At 42.7% G+C, this 17,830-nt stretch overlaps 1 protein-coding gene across 8 annotated transcripts in view; it reads right to left on the bottom strand.

Annotated features, from left to right (window-relative positions):
• The window catches only part of LOC105193330, a 248,987-nt gene that overhangs the window by 64,432 nt on the left and 166,725 nt on the right, over positions 1-17,830 (bottom strand). For all 8 annotated transcript variants that reach the window (XM_039458101.1, XM_039458105.1, XM_026135776.2 and 5 more), the window contains one exon: positions 12,854-12,992. In XM_039458101.1, coding sequence (XP_039314035.1) covers positions 12,854-12,992 — 139 coding nt within the window. The remainder of the gene's footprint in view (positions 1-12,853; positions 12,993-17,830) is intronic.

Below are 17,830 nucleotides of genomic sequence, written 5' to 3'. Positions count from 1 at the left end.
ATCCTTACCGTCGGCGATAGATTTGATTAAAACGTAGCTTTGAGGTAGCGCGACGACAGGCCCGTACACTCGATGTGACCTTTATATTCAATCGGTCCGGAGTGACCTCGGTATTAAATCCTCGGGCGGGCACGCCCGACGCCAATCTACGTTTTAATCGCCTCGTTTGTTTCACAAAGGGACAGTCGGAATGGGACGCCGCGCCGCGTCGAGTCAAACGGCCAAATACTACGTATATTGTCCTATGTAAGAGTACTTTCTTCAAGAATCCCTTTGCTCTCTCGCCATCGCGCCGAGGCGCCGACACGCCGATGAGCGAAACACGTTATGGGGGAAGTAAATTAAATGCAGTTAAGTGCTCGGTTTTGAAACCGCGCGTGCATTCTTCCACGTGAAGGATTGCACGCGAGACTCTTGACTCTCTTCAAGTGAGATTTATATGTAATATTTTAATATGTGTATATTTCTATAGAGTCTTTCTCTTCTTTTCCTAGTTAATTATCTATCTAATTATAGCGAAATATATATATTGATTTCGTCTCGCTTCGGTCAGTTATCTCTCCACCTATTGTGTTAAATGAGTCAGCGACTCTACGTACGCGTATGCATTTTAGCGTGTTGCCCTACTTTCAAGCCAAGCGCGGAGAAGAGAACTTTCAACTAGAATTGACACAAAAAAAAAGACAGATTTAATCACGAAGATCCACTCGTTCTTTATGTATGAAACATAATACGATATTGGATCAGAACGCTTTATAGTGCAAATTTGTCTAAAACTGGGCATTCAGCCAACGGTCACTATACGCTCGAAATTTTAACTTTAATCCGACGAATATAAATTGCGAGAGATTCAAATGGAGACTGGAATAAAATTCACAGGCTTATGAAATATATAAACGTTCGAAAAACGGAGGCCGAGTTTTCTAACAAATTCTAAAAAATTTAATAGAAATTTAGAGAGAAGAGAGTCTTATTAAATCAAAGCAATAATTCGTCATACGGGGATTAGAAAAAAAATGACCAAGTTATTAAACTTTCCCCAGACAAAGTGTGTCTCGCTGGAGCTTCGAATCGACCATTAATCTTGAACCTTCTACACAATTGAACGGCATCCGCGTGCCGTCAAATTTAATTACAAATTACACGATATCACGTGTAAACTACGTTGCGAGGACATGTCACGTTAACTGGATCATCTTAATGACTTAAAATTAGTGCGTTAATTATGAGATGGAAGTAGAGAACGGCGTGCAATTATACAGGGCTGTTTTGGCAGCAGACTGCAGAAAAAAAGGGAAGGTCTGCGTGTAAGTTGACAACGGCGTTACTTGCACCGCGTGGAGACCTAATTTGCGATAATTCGCTCACGTATACAGTCGCTGAGAGCGACCGAATTACATTCTAATTATGTAGAGTACCGCGGCGCATACCTGACGAAAGTTTCATCAAAGAAACAGCGAACGACATTCCTGCAATAAACCCTGATTAGATTCCAAACTGCATTACGCGGATTACGCGGACTGCGCGGAGTACGCAGACGCGCACGTACACCTATGCTCCTGCATGCATATTCCGCACTTGAATATCAAATCAGGTGCGGTCTATAGTCGTTCGGCTCTCCTTCATTCATTAATTTGCATCTTGCGTTACACCGCGCTACGTAGCGACGATCTATTAATGATTACCGGCTCATGCAAATGCGCGGTCCTCGGAGGAATACATGGAGGCGTCCGGAAAGTTATAGTAGCAAGTCGCATTCATTATTAACACGCACTTGATACTCCCGTTAATCCGACGGCGGCGCAGTAGACTACCGCGCTAACGCGATAATGCCAATCGGAGATTTATGTAACTCGCAAGATCCTCGGGGAGGATTTCTCTCTGCAGAGAAGCTTTTTTCTTTTTTAAGACACCAGACCTACGCCGGCATACGGAACTTCTTCCTACGGCGTGAAGCGCGATATCGTCTGTCCGCCGTTGGTTAAAAACTTTTAATGATTTCCCGAAGATTTGTCAGCGTATCGCGGCAAACCCGAGGTGCTCGCGGAGATGGATCGCTCCGGCGAAAAATAATTAGCGTTATAACTCAGAGGGGAAAATCGAGAGAGCGAGAGTTGGCGGCCGGATGTGCGGAGCGGACGGGAGGGTGTGGCGACTGGTTTGTATCGGCGCTACATGTGATGGATTACAGCGATCAATGAAAGGTTGATCAGCCGGCTGATTGATTAGATAAGTTTCGGCGGTGTAACCGAACGAACCGCCACGCGAGTTCTCGACACTTCGGCTCTGCCTTTCGTCTATTTTTCCTTGCAAGTTTCTCTCTCTCTCTCTCTCTCTCTCTCTCTCTCCTTGCTTTCTATCTCCCCCTCACTCTCTCTTTCACTATCTCTCTATTTCTATCCATCTATCTCTCATTCTCTTTCCCACGGCATGGCGTAACTCTTTTATTTATTCATGTCGACCTTACCTACCCACGACACGCGCTACCAGGTCGGCCATTTTCGCGGGTCAAAAACGAGCAGCGGAAGCCAGGAGTCACGAGAGAGAAGAAATTAAGGTCGCGACCAAGGGCTGAAATTTTTAACAGCGCCAATTCTTTCCAGCCATCTCTTTTTCGCTCGTACAAATGGAATTTGGAAATTGCGTGAGACTTCACTGTGAGGTTCAGCAGAGGAAAAATTGGGAAGGATCAGCAACGTTGCCTCGTTCTGGTCCTAGATATCCCCCCCAAGTATCCCCAAGACTTCCCAAATCTTGTAAATCCCGTCGTATTATCTCGTTAAATTTCAAATTGTTGCTTTTCACGGTGATTTGGTGGCAAACAAAGAGAAATCAACTGGAGAAAAAAAAAAGAAAAAAATATATTTAAGCGGAATGCGTTCGCAGCCACCTAATAATGGCTGCATCACATTTTACATTTGTTATTAAGCAAATAAGAAATTAACTAGATGCATATGAAGGGTTTCCTGCAAAAATCGAAACAAGTCCAAAAAGTTAAATTTTTATAAAACAAAATATTTGATTGTATAACTATGATAATTGTTCTCTGGTTTGTTTAATATTTTAAGCATTCAATGAAAGAGAAAAAATAAACCTCTAGACTTGTTTGAATCCTATCATTATTAATGTTATAAAAAAGATAAAAAATATAAAATATTACGGAAAAAGTAATAAAGACATAAAATAAATTTTATAATTTATTTTATATAAATTTTGTATAATTTTATATCAATTTTATATAAATTTTCAGAGAGCAGAAAATTTCTCATCTTCAAACCATTCGTTATGTAAATATGATAATTTTTCACCGGACGCATAATAGTTATAAGAACATGAAAGTTTTAAGCTTTGATTAATATTTGGAGGGCCCATTAAAAAACAGATAGAAAACTTGTGTTTGCTTCTTGTAAAAATTTAATATTTATTACCTATTTCCTGTTCATATTTCCCGTTTTTCATTTAATCCTCGTCGGAATAAAATTGTTCACGATAATGCGACGCTAATAATGAAGAACGATTTGGCGCCGTTATTCAGATTTAGAAAAAATGGACTTATTTGGTTTGTGTAGAAAACCTTTCACATACATTTTTGTTTGCGGAATCGATATGTGAAGTAATAAAATTTTGACAAAACCGCGGACATTTTCGGTCGCTCAAAATCGTCCACCTTTGCACTTTTGATTGTTGCATCGAAAGCTCACTGAAACGCATTCGGTAACGGTAACGATTTACAGATCGTTGCTCTCAAATGTTATTCGCTTTCTGAGCATTCGCGGAATTTTGCAGAATATCCCGTGCGTTACCTCGAGTCGAGAGTATCAGTAGCGCGTAGATGTTGCGACGTTATTCGACGTTGCCGGGCGCCGGCCGAGGCTGGGAAAATACGTTGCGTCGTCCCCCTCGAGCTCGAGGACATTGATTCTGAACAATTTTCACCTCGCCACGCTCTCTCAAGTCGGGCGAAAATTTACGCGGAGGTTCACCCCGGCGAGACCGACAACCGACATCACGTCGGAATGTTTTCATCTCGCATTCGTGTTCCCTGCAGACGGCGTTTCCACGGGTCAAAAAATGAAGGACCAATAAAGAAAAGAAAGAAAGAAGACCGCACCAGGGCGAGCAAGAAATTAAGATCGCAAACCGTGACTGAAACTTTCAGCGCCAGCCGTCCGTGATTCTACTCTTTGTGTTCTGCTCGCGAAAAGCGCGATGTCCGGAAATCCCGAGCGGTGATGAACAATGAGTTCCGAGTCTTTCATTCATACGAAAAGGCCTACTTGCTACCATTTCGCGATTTAACCCTAAAGTAACGAGGCTCAATATATATGCAACGCGAATGCCGAGCATTTTTTAAAACCTTTCTCATGCTAATTATTTTCTCGCTCTGGTGGGAAATGTTAACATCGAAAGAAAAGATCGAGCAACTACCGGCAGTGGCGCAACTCTGGATCTTGCATTACGGTCGCGACGGCTGCGCTTTCGTATCGAGCATTCTTATCGTTCCTCTCTCTGGAGAAAGAAGCGATTCGACGCGGTAATGCATCGGCGCGATCCTGAAACGAAGTCCTCTCGCGCCCCCGGGTCCCGTAAATCCAGAACGCAATTAGTAAAGTGACGCGCCAACGTCGCCCATCCGAGTAAACTCGAAACTTCGTCCGTTTACCTGCATCCGTCTTGAAAGTTTCAAAATGCACAGCCAAACACAGCCGAATGGCTGGCGGTTTCGAGGACGACGAACCTCGCACTTCCGTCGCGAGTGAGTTCACAAAGGAGGGAATGCTCGCGAGAAGCGCGCGAGAAGGAGAAGAAGCTATTTACTGCGGGCGTCGCGCGGCGCAAGAAACCATCGAGTTATAGACAATCGTGAGCACGACGGGATAAGAACCGCTCCCGCGTAGAAACGATATAGTCGGAAGGAGAAAATGGAGAACTATAGAGCTGTGGAGAGAGGAAGATATCCCCGCTGAATATCTCCATCCTCTTGCTGCTTTACCTCCCTTTCCTCTCGTATTTTCTTCACTCCTCTTCCGCTATCTGTCTCGTTCTCCATCGCGCGGCGTCTTACGCAGCGCGACCTGAGAGGTAATTCCTTTTTCGCTCTACATTCGCAAGTGGAACACCGAGCGCTCGTTTGTCCAAGACCTCGTCGATGTTCAACTTCCCGTTTTATTCGCTCGAGTCTCTATTCCACAACAAATATATCACCGACCGGATTTTCTAATGTACCTGACGTACACCACCACCGTAAATATTATGTAGTTTTGTTAATATAAGTCGTTGTTTAATTAATACAATTAATCCCCCTTATTTTCGATGGTTGTCCACTTATTTAAAATTTTAACTTCTTTGTCGGAAAAATTAATGAGTCGAAAAATGGATAAACAATATGGGGATTCGAACGTTACTTGCTTCTACAAAGTTTTTTTTTTATGAAGTATTTCTTATCTTAATTCTTTAATTTCTTGTTACATTTATTTTGTTGTACTTGAGCATTATTTAACAGAATCAAAGCTAGTTAATAGCTTCTTTGAGAAAAAAATTAAAAAATTAATGAATAAGTGAATGATCATCATAGGAAATAATGGCGATTATATTATTGAATAAATAATAAATTATATTAACAAAACTGTGTACTGTTGACATTATTTATAAAAACAGCGTTACATTTTGCCCACCCCACCTACTCTCTAAATCTGAATCAGTAGATAATCACTAATTATCAATAACATACTTAACGGAATTAATAAATGATTATCTTAAAAATCAATGAAAAGTTACTGATAATCATTGAAAAATTTTCATTAATCAACGCATTAATAAATACACTCATAAGTACTAATAAATATACAACAAATTTATTGATTTTTTAATTCAAATTTTCACTAATTACCAGTGGCATATTTGAAACTGACGATCAGAATTATTCACTGATAATCAATGATTATCCACTGATTCAGATTTAGAGAGTAATATAATACATTTTCCGACGTCCGAAAACAGACCTAGCGCAGGTATGATTTTGATTTTCGCTAATTCACGGTCTTTCGTCGCAAAAAATCGCCATCTAATTTTGCCGGTTCGTTCTCTACGCGGAACGTCAACAATTCCTGACGACGTAGACGCGAGCTACCCTCTCCAATTCAAATCCAATCAGCGGATACTCCGTCGAGACGACCGCGTCGAAGGGCCGTGCGACGCGAAACGCTGCTATGCCGCGACGCGATATTATTCATATGCCGGCGACGCGTTTGGCTCGTCACTCCGGACGCAGAGGCAATATAACTTTTTTCCCCAACCCCTTCCTCTCTTGGCTGGCTTGCGCTCCGTTCGAACCGTCTGTCTCTCTCTTTTTTTTTGTTCGTCCTCCGCCACGCGCGTCCGGAAATGACGCCGGTCGTCACAGTCGCGCGTAGAAATACTTTCTCTTTCGACGAGCGCGAAAGCGTCCGACCGCGGTTTCCAGTTGGTTACGAATGTATGTTAGTCCGTTCGCACAGATGTAATATTTCTTTATTCACGTTTATATTATTCGCGTTAATTTATATATGTAGAGAAAGAAACGAATTGCCAGAACACGCAATTCGGTATGGCTTACGGATGACTGACTTGTTGTTAGAACATGTTTAGCTCCGCTTAATTAGCTATCGTCATTACGCCAATTAGAACGGGATACGAACGTGCAGTACACGTGATCTAATCATTGCGAGATCGTTAGGCCTACATTGACGGAGAGCTGCAGCCTGCATAACTGAATGATCCGTTTCGCTTAGTCTGGGTAGACGTCGCTGCTACGACGCCGAAGTGCGATTAAATGTAACGTAATATCGCTATCTTACCACGTCACAACATCTCGTTAACGACCCCTTCCGCGGAGATAATCGATACGATATATCGAGGTACCTACGAGAAGATCAAACCAAACGGGGGAGAATCCTCCTACAATCGCGACCATTTTAATAGATACCAATTACAGCTTCGATTCGAATCAATTCGGATTACGAGATCATTAAACGTGAAATCATAATGGTGATCCTCGACGTAATTTATAACGGGCTTTCGTTTCGCCCAAGTTTTTCAAGTTTCCAGCGTGAGCAATAATTGGCTTAGATATAGATCCCAAGCCCGAACTAGCATCGAGCAACGTACGATGATAAATTAATAAATTCCCGTTAATATGGACTTCACGCGCACGGGCGCAGTGGCAATTCAATTATCTTATGCTCACCCATGTAGTTTATATGTATCCTATGTAACCCACATCTTCCGCGCCATTCCACCATTTTCCAATTATCCCGCAATAATGAGATCTAATACTCCATTATTACAACGTGCCGGCTACTTTATCGCTTAAGGAGGATTAATGACGACGTCCGCGACTACTAATTTTATTATCGCGAGCTAACGAGTGTACCCATTTCGTATCCAGCATCGTACGGGGGGAATTAATCATGTAATCGCCAGGCTTCCTCGCGAGCATACTCGTAGTAATAATTTCGCAATAACTTCGCCGAGGCATAAAGTATCTCTTTGATTAATCGGCCCTTGAAGTAGTACAGATCTACAGATCTAAAGAAAATGAGTCAATTATTATGACGGTTTTCTTTCGGAAAGTACTTTTTAGGTACTTTATTCAAACTACTGTTCGATATAATTCAACCTCGCATCGCAAGTAGCAACCCGATGCAATTTATTTTCCGGAAACTTTTCAACTTCTCTTTTTGCCCTTCTCAAAAAAACGTACTGTTTTCATAATTTTTTCTCTTTCATTCCCGTGTATTCGTCACTGTACGCATGTGTGATTACAGTCACGAAACTAATTGTCCGGACACAGGATATGGAAGTTTATTTTTATGTTACAAAAAATTCAACAAATATTATTATTTTTTTTAGGGAAAACTCAATTGGAAATGTAAAAGAGTTGCCAGTAACGAATTTTTCATCAAAAGTATGCTTTTCATTTGTAGCATAAAATAAATTCCCGATATTTTGTGTGCTCGGACAATTAGTTTCGTGACTGTATATAAGATCCGCTTATTTATTTAATATTATTCCGCCACAATTTAATTATCTTTTACACATATTTTTAACTCAAACAAAACAGATAAAGATAGAACTAAAGTAAAAACGCTTTATTGTAATTTTAACTAAATAAATCTTTTAATTTGATTTTGTTAACAAATCATACTGAATCTTTTCAGTATGAACACAAGTTTGCTTTTCTAATTCAGTTTTCCCCCAAAAAATATATTTAATGAATTTGTAGCATAAAATAAACCCCCAATATCCCTGTGTGTGGAGAATTAATTTCGTGATTTCGTACATTCCCCTAACGTTTATCTGTATTCTTGTCCTTCATTCTTGATGCAATAACGATACCGCTGTCGCAAAGATGAGTTTAATTGTCTGCAATACAAAATTAAACTGCAGACCCTCTACGCTTTTTAAATCGACAAACAGTTATCGCGGGGCGCAAACTGCAATCGCTTGTCATTATTTTGGATTATCGGTTACCGTTAATTGACGGTCGAGCGCAATGTATCGTACAGTCTGTTCCCGATCGAAACTATTATCGGGTCGACGAATATCACGACGATACCTGTCACGGTGAGAAATAACACGATCGGTCGAATCGAACAAAAGAATTAACGGAAAAACCGTAGGATAGTATCACGCTTCATAAATATCGCTCCCCCGTAAATCAATTAATTGACATGCCGTGTGTATATCGAACTCGCGTTGTAAAATGTTTGCCGGCACACCGATTGTTCATTATGAAGCACGATGATTGATCGAATATGTACGACAACTGTATCATCGCAATTACATTTTAATGAATAAACAAACAAATAAAATTCTTTTGTGCTGCCCCTGGAGCGAAAATTTTCTCGTGATTACCTTCAGCTAGGAGTTTGGATTACGCACACTAGATTAGTTATCTTAAGATAAGCAAGTTATCGCTAGTTTGGTAACATCCACGTTACCAACAACAAACAAACTATGACGCTTGCACTCATACCTATTATCCATTAATGCAGAATGCAGAACAGCATAATTAGATGCACATTAAGCAAACAATTTAGCTCTTGTGCTCGCACAAATTGGCGCATCGTGATCTGCATTGGACAAATAATGTTATTACTATTCAGGCGTAAAGGGCAAAAAATTCATATTTTTTTTTTAAATATCGTCACGTTCCGTTTTTACAGCCCTTCTCTTTCCAGTATCGAATTCAAGATCAACGAATATCATATGTAAAGGTGAAAAAAGGGTACAACGGAATTTTTTTTTCCTGACAAAATTTCGATAACACCGAACAATTTATGTAAATTTTTTTACATTTATTTTATCTGACGTTTATTTTTCATTCTCGGTTTCCCCGTTTTCCCTCGTATCTTCTTATTAGAAATTTTATCTCCGTCTCTTTTTACGTTACGCGTCCTTCTCTAACCGGAGAACTCACGGCGGAGCAGCAGGAGGAGCGTGCTGATTGGGAGGCTAATCACGCGCTACTCTCCATTACATTAATTAAAACTTAGCTCTCAACTCTGCTCGGTTTCTACGTCACCTGCCGCGCCATTCGCGTTGTCCTTCTTCCTCTCATCCTACTCGCGTCTCCCGATGTTCTCGTGATCACTTTGTCTCTCTACCCACCCGTCTACCTATCCACGTATGCCGCTTGTGTATCGTATTTCCTAAGAACATCATGCTTTCCACCAACAACATGAATATGAATAAACGATAAGCTTGTTCTGTCACCGACATTGCTTAATAAGATTGATTCAACTGAGAGCGTTTATATTTTACTAGTTACTTAAATATACTATTAAATATACTACATAGTTATTTAAATAAACCTCCCAAAACCTCTTCGTTAATTTTATTTCCACAAAATTGATAACTAATTATAAAAATTATCAAAAATTCTTTAACCAAAATTCTTTTTGTCTAAAAAAAAATAGTTAAAATAATTAACAAAATCACTATACGTTAGTTATGTACGTTAACGTATCACTACATGTTATTTTTATAGAAATTTTGCAATTTCTTTTACGTGTTTCAAGATAAAAATTAAAAACAATTTCATACGATGCAAATCCAAGCAATATGACGTTAAAATATCACGAGTAGAAAAAATCTAGCATAAATAAAAGGGCCGCTATTAAGATTTCTTTAGTACAGACTAAACACAAGTTTCCTATTCGCTACTCTAGTTTTGCTTTCAAGAGACGGTCCCAAATGATCGCACTTTCAAATGGATGCCGAATGGAGAATTATTCTCAATTCAACGTTCACCTTACGTCGCAGAGACCCATAGAGTTTTACTGTCGAGATTTGTTTTCGAATTGCAAAGTCCGGAAACTTTAAAATACATCTCAAATTCTCAACTAGATATTTATCCGAGTATTTAAGTATTAAACCTATAAAATTCTAAATAAAGAACGAATTGATAAATTTATTTTGTAATAGCTCTTGTTTACATACACATTGTACAAAACAGTGTGTAATTAATTTTGCATCAGTAAGTTTGTATGCGTTGATAATTATTTACATTATCACTGAATGTTTGTAATCGGAATGTTCAATAACGGAGCGAATTCTCGAAATTATCCCGCGAATTAAAGCGTTCGTTGCACAAAAGATTTGCATGCCGTTGGCAAAACCGCTTTGCTCATTCGGCGAGATCTCCACTCGACCCAATTCGAGCATCGTATCGGCAAGTATTGTGGAAGTAAAAAAAGAAAAATGGAACGAGAACGGTGAATAAATAACGTTGTACCGCGGATAATGATATTTATTGAATGTACAATTATACACCCTATATCGACGAAGAGAATAGTTTCTTCGGCCGATTCTATCACGGATAGCCGCCGCCGTTTATTTCTCTTCGCTCGTACATTCATTCTCCCGGGGGGATCAATAACGACCGCGAAAAACAACTTTCCTGCCCCGCTAATGTTACGATTATGGCCGTACGTTAATCAAGTCAAACGATCGGCGCAAGTGGCCGCGTGACTGTACGATATCCGATCTGGCAGGACGGCCAGTGATAATAATGTCCATAGAACAGGCGGCTACGTATCTTTCGGATTAGTCGGGGAAACTGGCCTGACTTAACTCAGCTGAAAGTTTAATTCTGAACTATGAACACTCTGCCGCGCGCGTAATACCCTACGTATACGAGTATATATCGCGAATATTATCCGGACGAAGTGGGTCGCGGTTTAACGTCTTCGATGAGGATATACGGGGCGAATGAGGACGTGGGACACGGCCGCCCTGACGGCAAAATTGGAAAAAGTGCCGATCAAACAAAATTAATTGGGTTCCCCGCGTCGAGCTGCAACAAAGCAACTCTCGCTTCGGGAGCGGGAACGAGCCGATCCGATCCGATCCGAGATACTTCCCGGCCGCGAATCATTTCGGCACGGAACTCTGCTATATCCGGCCGGGCCGCGATATCGCTTTTGTAATTCTATCGCGGGATAAAAGATCGTGTTTGACTAGAAACTACCGCGCGAAAGTATACAGACGGACGGCGCGCGGTCTATTCCGCCGAAATATAACATGTGGACCGACGTGCGACGTGCGGATTTTGCGGAAACCGTGTTGGAAATGGAAATATAGGGAAAATTCTTGTTACGGGAGAAGCACGTGTGATCGAACCGGTGAGAAATGTGTTCTTTTCTATAACGTGATCGGACCTCGAAAACTCGTTCCAATTATTTTCCTACGGCGGCGGGGAAACATGGCGATACAATAACCTCGTTATATATGCTGAAAAATTCCTCCGAAAATATTGGATAATTCGTGCTTCATTAATTTTATGGAAAATATATAAGGAGGAGGAGGAGGAGGAGGAGGAGGAAGAGGAGCGGCGCCGGCGAGTCCTCTCCCCTTTCTCGATCAAATAATAATTTTATTAATGTAGCATCAATAAAAGATTTTCACGTCAATCATGCGATTCATAATGCACTCACATTTTGGATCGTTATACGTATTTTTAGATCATCGTTCCACGTATCCAGCATGCAAAATATATGACGTAATTAGTTATAAAGTGTCCATATCTACATATCTATTTTTCGCAAAACGAGCGATTTCAAGTTACAAGGAGTTATGGAATTAATTGGTTGGCGCTGTAACGATCGCAATTATAATTTACACATGGCTTTTATAACCAACTGAAAAGTCTTTTTCGCGCGATGGATCATGGAGAGTGGAGAGAGTGGAGAGAAAGAGAGAGAGAGAAAGAGAGTGAGTGAGTTTGCCTCCCGGGTCGAGCTCGCTCGTAGAGCCTCGGGGTTACTCGCGAGCAGCTTCTATTTAACATTTAGTCATACGCTCGCGTAGGTAACTCTACCGACTACGCATTCGTCGTAAATCTTACCACTACACGCGCGCGGCGCGAACACGGCGGCCGATGGTAAAGGTACACATATCGATATACGAACGCGCGCACTGCTCCGCTCGGTACGGATCGCCCGTTCTCTTCGATCTCAAAGCCACCCCTGCTCCGGTTTCACGGATGGAATTTCAGGAGAAACGTTTTATACGCCGGGTGCTCTCTCGGCTGGCACGTCGCCTCGAGCGCTTTGTCGGAGGGCAGTTAATTAATAAAAGCTGGAAAGAAGGGAGTACGGGAGCGACGGGGAACACCGCCGCGCCGGTCCGGGCGTTGGCGTTGGTCCGGGGGAGAGTGACGGGGCAGACTGGGAACAGGGGAACAGGGGAACAGGAGGACGGGAGAACGGGAGTATAAACGGAAGGCATAAAAGGATGGAATACTATACTATCGTTTCATATCGCCCGGCTGAACTCCGCACTTGCAATTCAAACGAGAACGGTCACTCACGTGTCATGAACGAGAAACTTGTCGCCGTTTTTCTCGATGCAGAAGCCCTTGCTGGTGATTTCGGAACCGTTGACCGTCACCAAGTCCGTAATCCCCGACTGGAACCACCGACCGTACCATTCCTCCGGGAATGTGCAGCCTGAAACATAGAGGATGGATACAGACGGGGGTGGTTTGCTACGGGCCGCCTGCGGACGATGGGCGATATACACTCGCTCGGTCGGAAAGTTTCCAGATTTTAATCTGAGGACCCGAGTCCGCCGCGCCGCGCCGCCGCGTCGCGCGCCGGCAACGCAAAACTATCCAAGCGACTACGGCCACGATATTTTTCAGCCGGATCGCCCGGCGAGCAGCCGGCGGGCTTGTACGCGTCAGGGTTACGCCGCGCGCCGTTCTCCAACGACGACGTGGGCAAGAGGAGAACGTAATGAAACAATTGTAACTGCTGCTTCTCCCTCTCGGAGACGGAAAATGTCGAGCCCCGCAGGATTATTTTCTCGTTTCCCGCGCGAGAAACGCGGCGATTGCGCGAGCTGAAAAGCCGGTGTTTCTCTTCCAGGTCGAGAGAAGAAAATACGTGCAGTGTAATACTATATCGGTGAAAAGGGATAATTCAACATCCTGTTGTCTATTACACGGAGATCCCCGCGCGTAAACTGATTGCGACGCGACGGTCCGTATTTATCTATGGATTATGTGCAGATGTTGCCTATACTCCGTATCGAACGTTTATACGGGGCATGCAGGTTGTTACATTTTAAATTCCGGGATTCGATATATGGAGAAAAAAAAACTCAACAACGGAGAAGGAACATTACGTTTCTCGTATCACGTAATGCTATTGCGTAATGCAATCTCAATACGTTGTATAATGTAATCTCCGTATCAAAATACTCTTCCCTACGTTCGATATTTCCTGTGCCTTCGTACATTTGGATAAATCGAGCTAACGAAAAATCACCATCCATTTCCATTGCTTTTAAATAATCGGAGCGTGATCCGCTGCCGAGCGGTCACCCGTGGTTGCAGAGAGGAGGTCCTTTCTCACCCTTCGTTTCTCTCCTCTATGGGCCCTCTCCCCTTCGAACCAAACGTCTTTTCCGCCTGATTTTCCACGGGCCACGAGGGTAAATACGAGATTCCGCGAATATTTTGAATGCCCCTCGGCAACGGAGTCCGCCGTGAGCTCAAACGAAGTTGTAAAAATGGAGAATCTCCTTAGAGAGATCGGATTATCGCGAAAGAGCGCGAGCGGGCGAGAGAGCCGTTGTTTCCTCTCTTCGTCGCGCGATCGTTCATCCTCCTTTCTCTCCTCCTCCTGAATCTCTCTCCTTCTCTCTTTCTCGCATTCTGCGTCTGCATCTGTAGCAACGAGGATTACAACGAGGAGCGACGTCGCGATTAAGCATTGTTTGCCGGAAGCATTTTGCATTTAATAAGTCCAAGTGTTTCGGAATCCCGGATGAGCGGGGAACCGAGGGGAGGGAGCAGACGAGGCCGGAAGAAACTGGGGTGCGGGATTGAAGAAACAGGAAAGACGACGAGGAATTTCGCGAATTCGCTACACGGAGATGCCGGTCCTGCTCCGCGATTGCGTTTGCGAGTTGCAAAAGCGGAGAGTCGATGGAAACGACAGCAGATAGGATTTATTAATACTCGAGAGGCAGACAGACGGTCGCGTGCGTCCTTTTCCGCTAACGCATCGATGTGAACGCATCTCTCGCGTTTCTGTCTTTCATCCTCCCCCTCCTTTCCCATTCTCTCCTCCTCACTCTCTCATCATTGGAAACCGGATTGATTTCTGGACATATTCAGCCATTACCGCGGATCTTAATTTGCAGTTCTCGTAGATTACGCTCCGCGGAGAGTTACCATGCGTATCAAGTATCCCCGTAGTTGTCAGTGTCTAATAGCAGGTGTATCGCATGACTACATTGTTTCTAGTCGCAACTGCGTCTTCGGTTACACTGAGATGCAACGTCTACAGCTGCATATATGGAGTTGTACTGCTCTTGAACAGTTTTCGCGTCGATCTCTTTATCAATAATAAGTTTGAGGCCGCGCGTGTTACGTCGCTCCCGCGAACTTATCTAGTATTTGTATAATTGCGCGAAATTCCGAAAGGCAGATAAAAAAAATTGCTCCCTTTCTTTCTGTTCATTAAAACATTCTCTGCATGGCGTGTTTTAAAGAGCATAACTACGCAGATCCTGACGCATAATTACCGTCAACGACATTACACAACGCGTGCTAAGTATCGCGAATCCTTACTGAGACGAGATGAAAGAAAGAATTAAGAAAAATAAAGGAGAAAACCCAGAGAAAGAAAGTTAGAGCGAAGGATGGGGGATGGGAGGGGGAGAGAGAGAGAGAGAGAGAAAAGGAGAGAAAGGGAGGAAGAGGGAGAAGGTAGTAGATAGGTAGCCACGGTATAATTAACGGAAATTGGAGTTAGGTCAGAAAGCAAAGTTATCGGGGAGAGTTTCGTTGCCAGCGCACGGCAACGAGCCATTCCCAGCTCGCGCGCGAGCGCGTACGCAAGAGGACTGGCTTTTTCCGGGGCAGCAGCCGCTGATATAATTACTAATTAATTACCGTTCCTGCGCGCCGCGCCGCGTCGTTTCGACGGGCTCGCTTAAAAGGACACCGTGTGAACAGGAAAACGGAAGTGCGACTATAATCCCTCGGAGGCGCCTCCAAGCGAAGCGATATTCTGCATCGCGACAACAAGCTGGTCTATTGTAAGCAGCCTGTCAATACGCGCGCGTTCGCGACTGCAACTATTTTAATAGCTGACGTCACGTTCGGCCTTATTCAATTCTTCATAACGGAGTTCGTAGCGTTGGCATGTGCCGTACGACTATGTTCAATTTCAAGGATGACAAGCTGTTTTCTTCTTTATTTATTTTTTTTCTTTTTGTTTGTTTTCTCACCAGTCAAGCCGAGAAGCGCTTGTAACGCGACGTATCGGCATGCTGATGAAAAGCGCGATCCGGCAGAAGGGATTTACAAAGACCGTTCCAGAAAGATCGTTCAAGATCGCTGAACGAATTTAGCATCTCGATATTTTCTTACTTTTCTTGTTCGCTCTTCTATAAAATTTTTGTCTAATTTATTTAAATCAGAAACAGCAAATACAACCTGCGCAAACTTATAAACTCGGATAGAATTAGAGGGAGGAAAGGGGGTGGAGAGAGAGTGTGCGGCTAGCAAAGCATTCTTTACGTCGATGTCTTTTTTTTTCGCTAACAACACATTTAATGTTCTTACGTATGATACAATCTTGTCATAAAGATCGCGCCGTGGAAAAACGATTTTGGGAAATAAAGAGCGGATTAGAGCTCGACGCACCGTCGACCGAGCACTCGTATTTCCAGTAAACCGCGCGGACTTCTCCACAAAGAGGAGCTTTCCCGAAAAGAAGCTCGCACATCTCGGGAAGCAAGACGAAGGGAGCGAGAGCGTTTAGCCACGAAAACGACCCATAAACCGCCGGGAGATCTGGGATCGATCTCCAGGCGGTATCAAATTATTGTTCTCGATATCTCGATCTTCGCGATAAAATCTACGAGACCGAAATATTATGGTGGATCTGTTTTGTCGTCGATTTGATAACGTTGAAAATTGAAAACCGTACACAAAAAATTCGATTAGCAACTAATGATAATTTTGTCGAGCATCGCATTCCGATTTTTTCGCGTTATTTTTTTTACAAATACAGTAATTTATAATAATCCATATGAATTTTTCCGTAGGGAAAACGTTCAAAAATAATAAATTACTGAATCACTGAATAATGTTTCTCAAATAATAATGGGATGTTGTATACATATTGTATGAATCTATTAACTCTAGCACCGAATTTTTATTATTTATTAATATTGTTTATTAATTTTCAATTGTGTACTTTTTGCAATTTTTAAATCGGTCGTTTTTTTTAATTGACTTACTTCACGGTTGAGCGTGACCGGGAGAAGCCAGAATTTTCCCTTAACAAGGGAAAATCATATTAAAACGGAGCGATACTTTACGAAAGCAGAAAAAGGGATTCTCGTACGAATGAACTTGAAGATATCGAAAGTCCTTGGAAACTCGATAAGAACTTGGAAACTCACGTAGCCGGCCGTCGATCAATTCGTCATCAGAGGAGTTAAAAAATACATTATCGAGGAAACGCGAGGAGGGAAAAGGGAAAGGGGGAGAACTACATAGAGATTAGTGATTTACACTTAGTCGACGTTCGCGAATTATTGAAAAAATCACTCAGGCGTGAGGCAGTTTCGAGATAAACTTTCCAAGCGGTGCACAAGATCTCCCAACAATAATTCAGTACTTCGCACCGTACTCCGTCCATAGCTACGTTCCCAGGCCATGTTCAAATAAAACATACCGAAACGTCGTTTCTTCAAAAAGACAAGGCGATAAAGATATAGCGATCGCCAACGATTGACATATGAAAATTTACACAAGACGGCGGCGAGCGCGATCGATAATTTATAATCAAACCAGCTCGAATCGCTATCGCGTGCACAGGCACCCATCGATTGTTTTCGAGTTTGAGCGCCGAGTAATTCTCCCTCTTCAAACGGTTAATCTGATTTTTATGTATACATTCGCGCGTACCTACACACGTCCTCGAGCGTCTATCGCCGAGAGTGATCGGGTTTCAGGTGAAATAACTTGATTAAAATAATCTATCACCCGCTAGTGACAGGGGTGATTGGCTATCTCAGTTAAATATGATGGAGGGATCTCTGTACTCGCGAACGCGCGCGCGCGTGGACGCACATAAGGGTTCTATATATTCTTCTATCTACCTTTCTCCGTCACTCTCTCTTTCACTCCGCCGTATTCGCTCGCTCGTGCAGTTAGCCTGATATTTTCTCCTGGCTAGCTCTCCACCTCTGTATCGACAGAGGCAAATTGATTGGTAATATGTGGGCACTGCCCATCTACCAACCTCCGTGACATTTACCA

This window comes from Solenopsis invicta, chromosome 15, assembly GCF_016802725.1.
Source record: "Solenopsis invicta isolate M01_SB chromosome 15, UNIL_Sinv_3.0, whole genome shotgun sequence".
NCBI lineage: Eukaryota > Metazoa > Arthropoda > Insecta > Hymenoptera > Formicidae > Solenopsis > Solenopsis invicta.
Note: the sequence above shows the minus strand (reverse complement) of the source record. Positions and strands in the feature narration are given on the sequence as shown.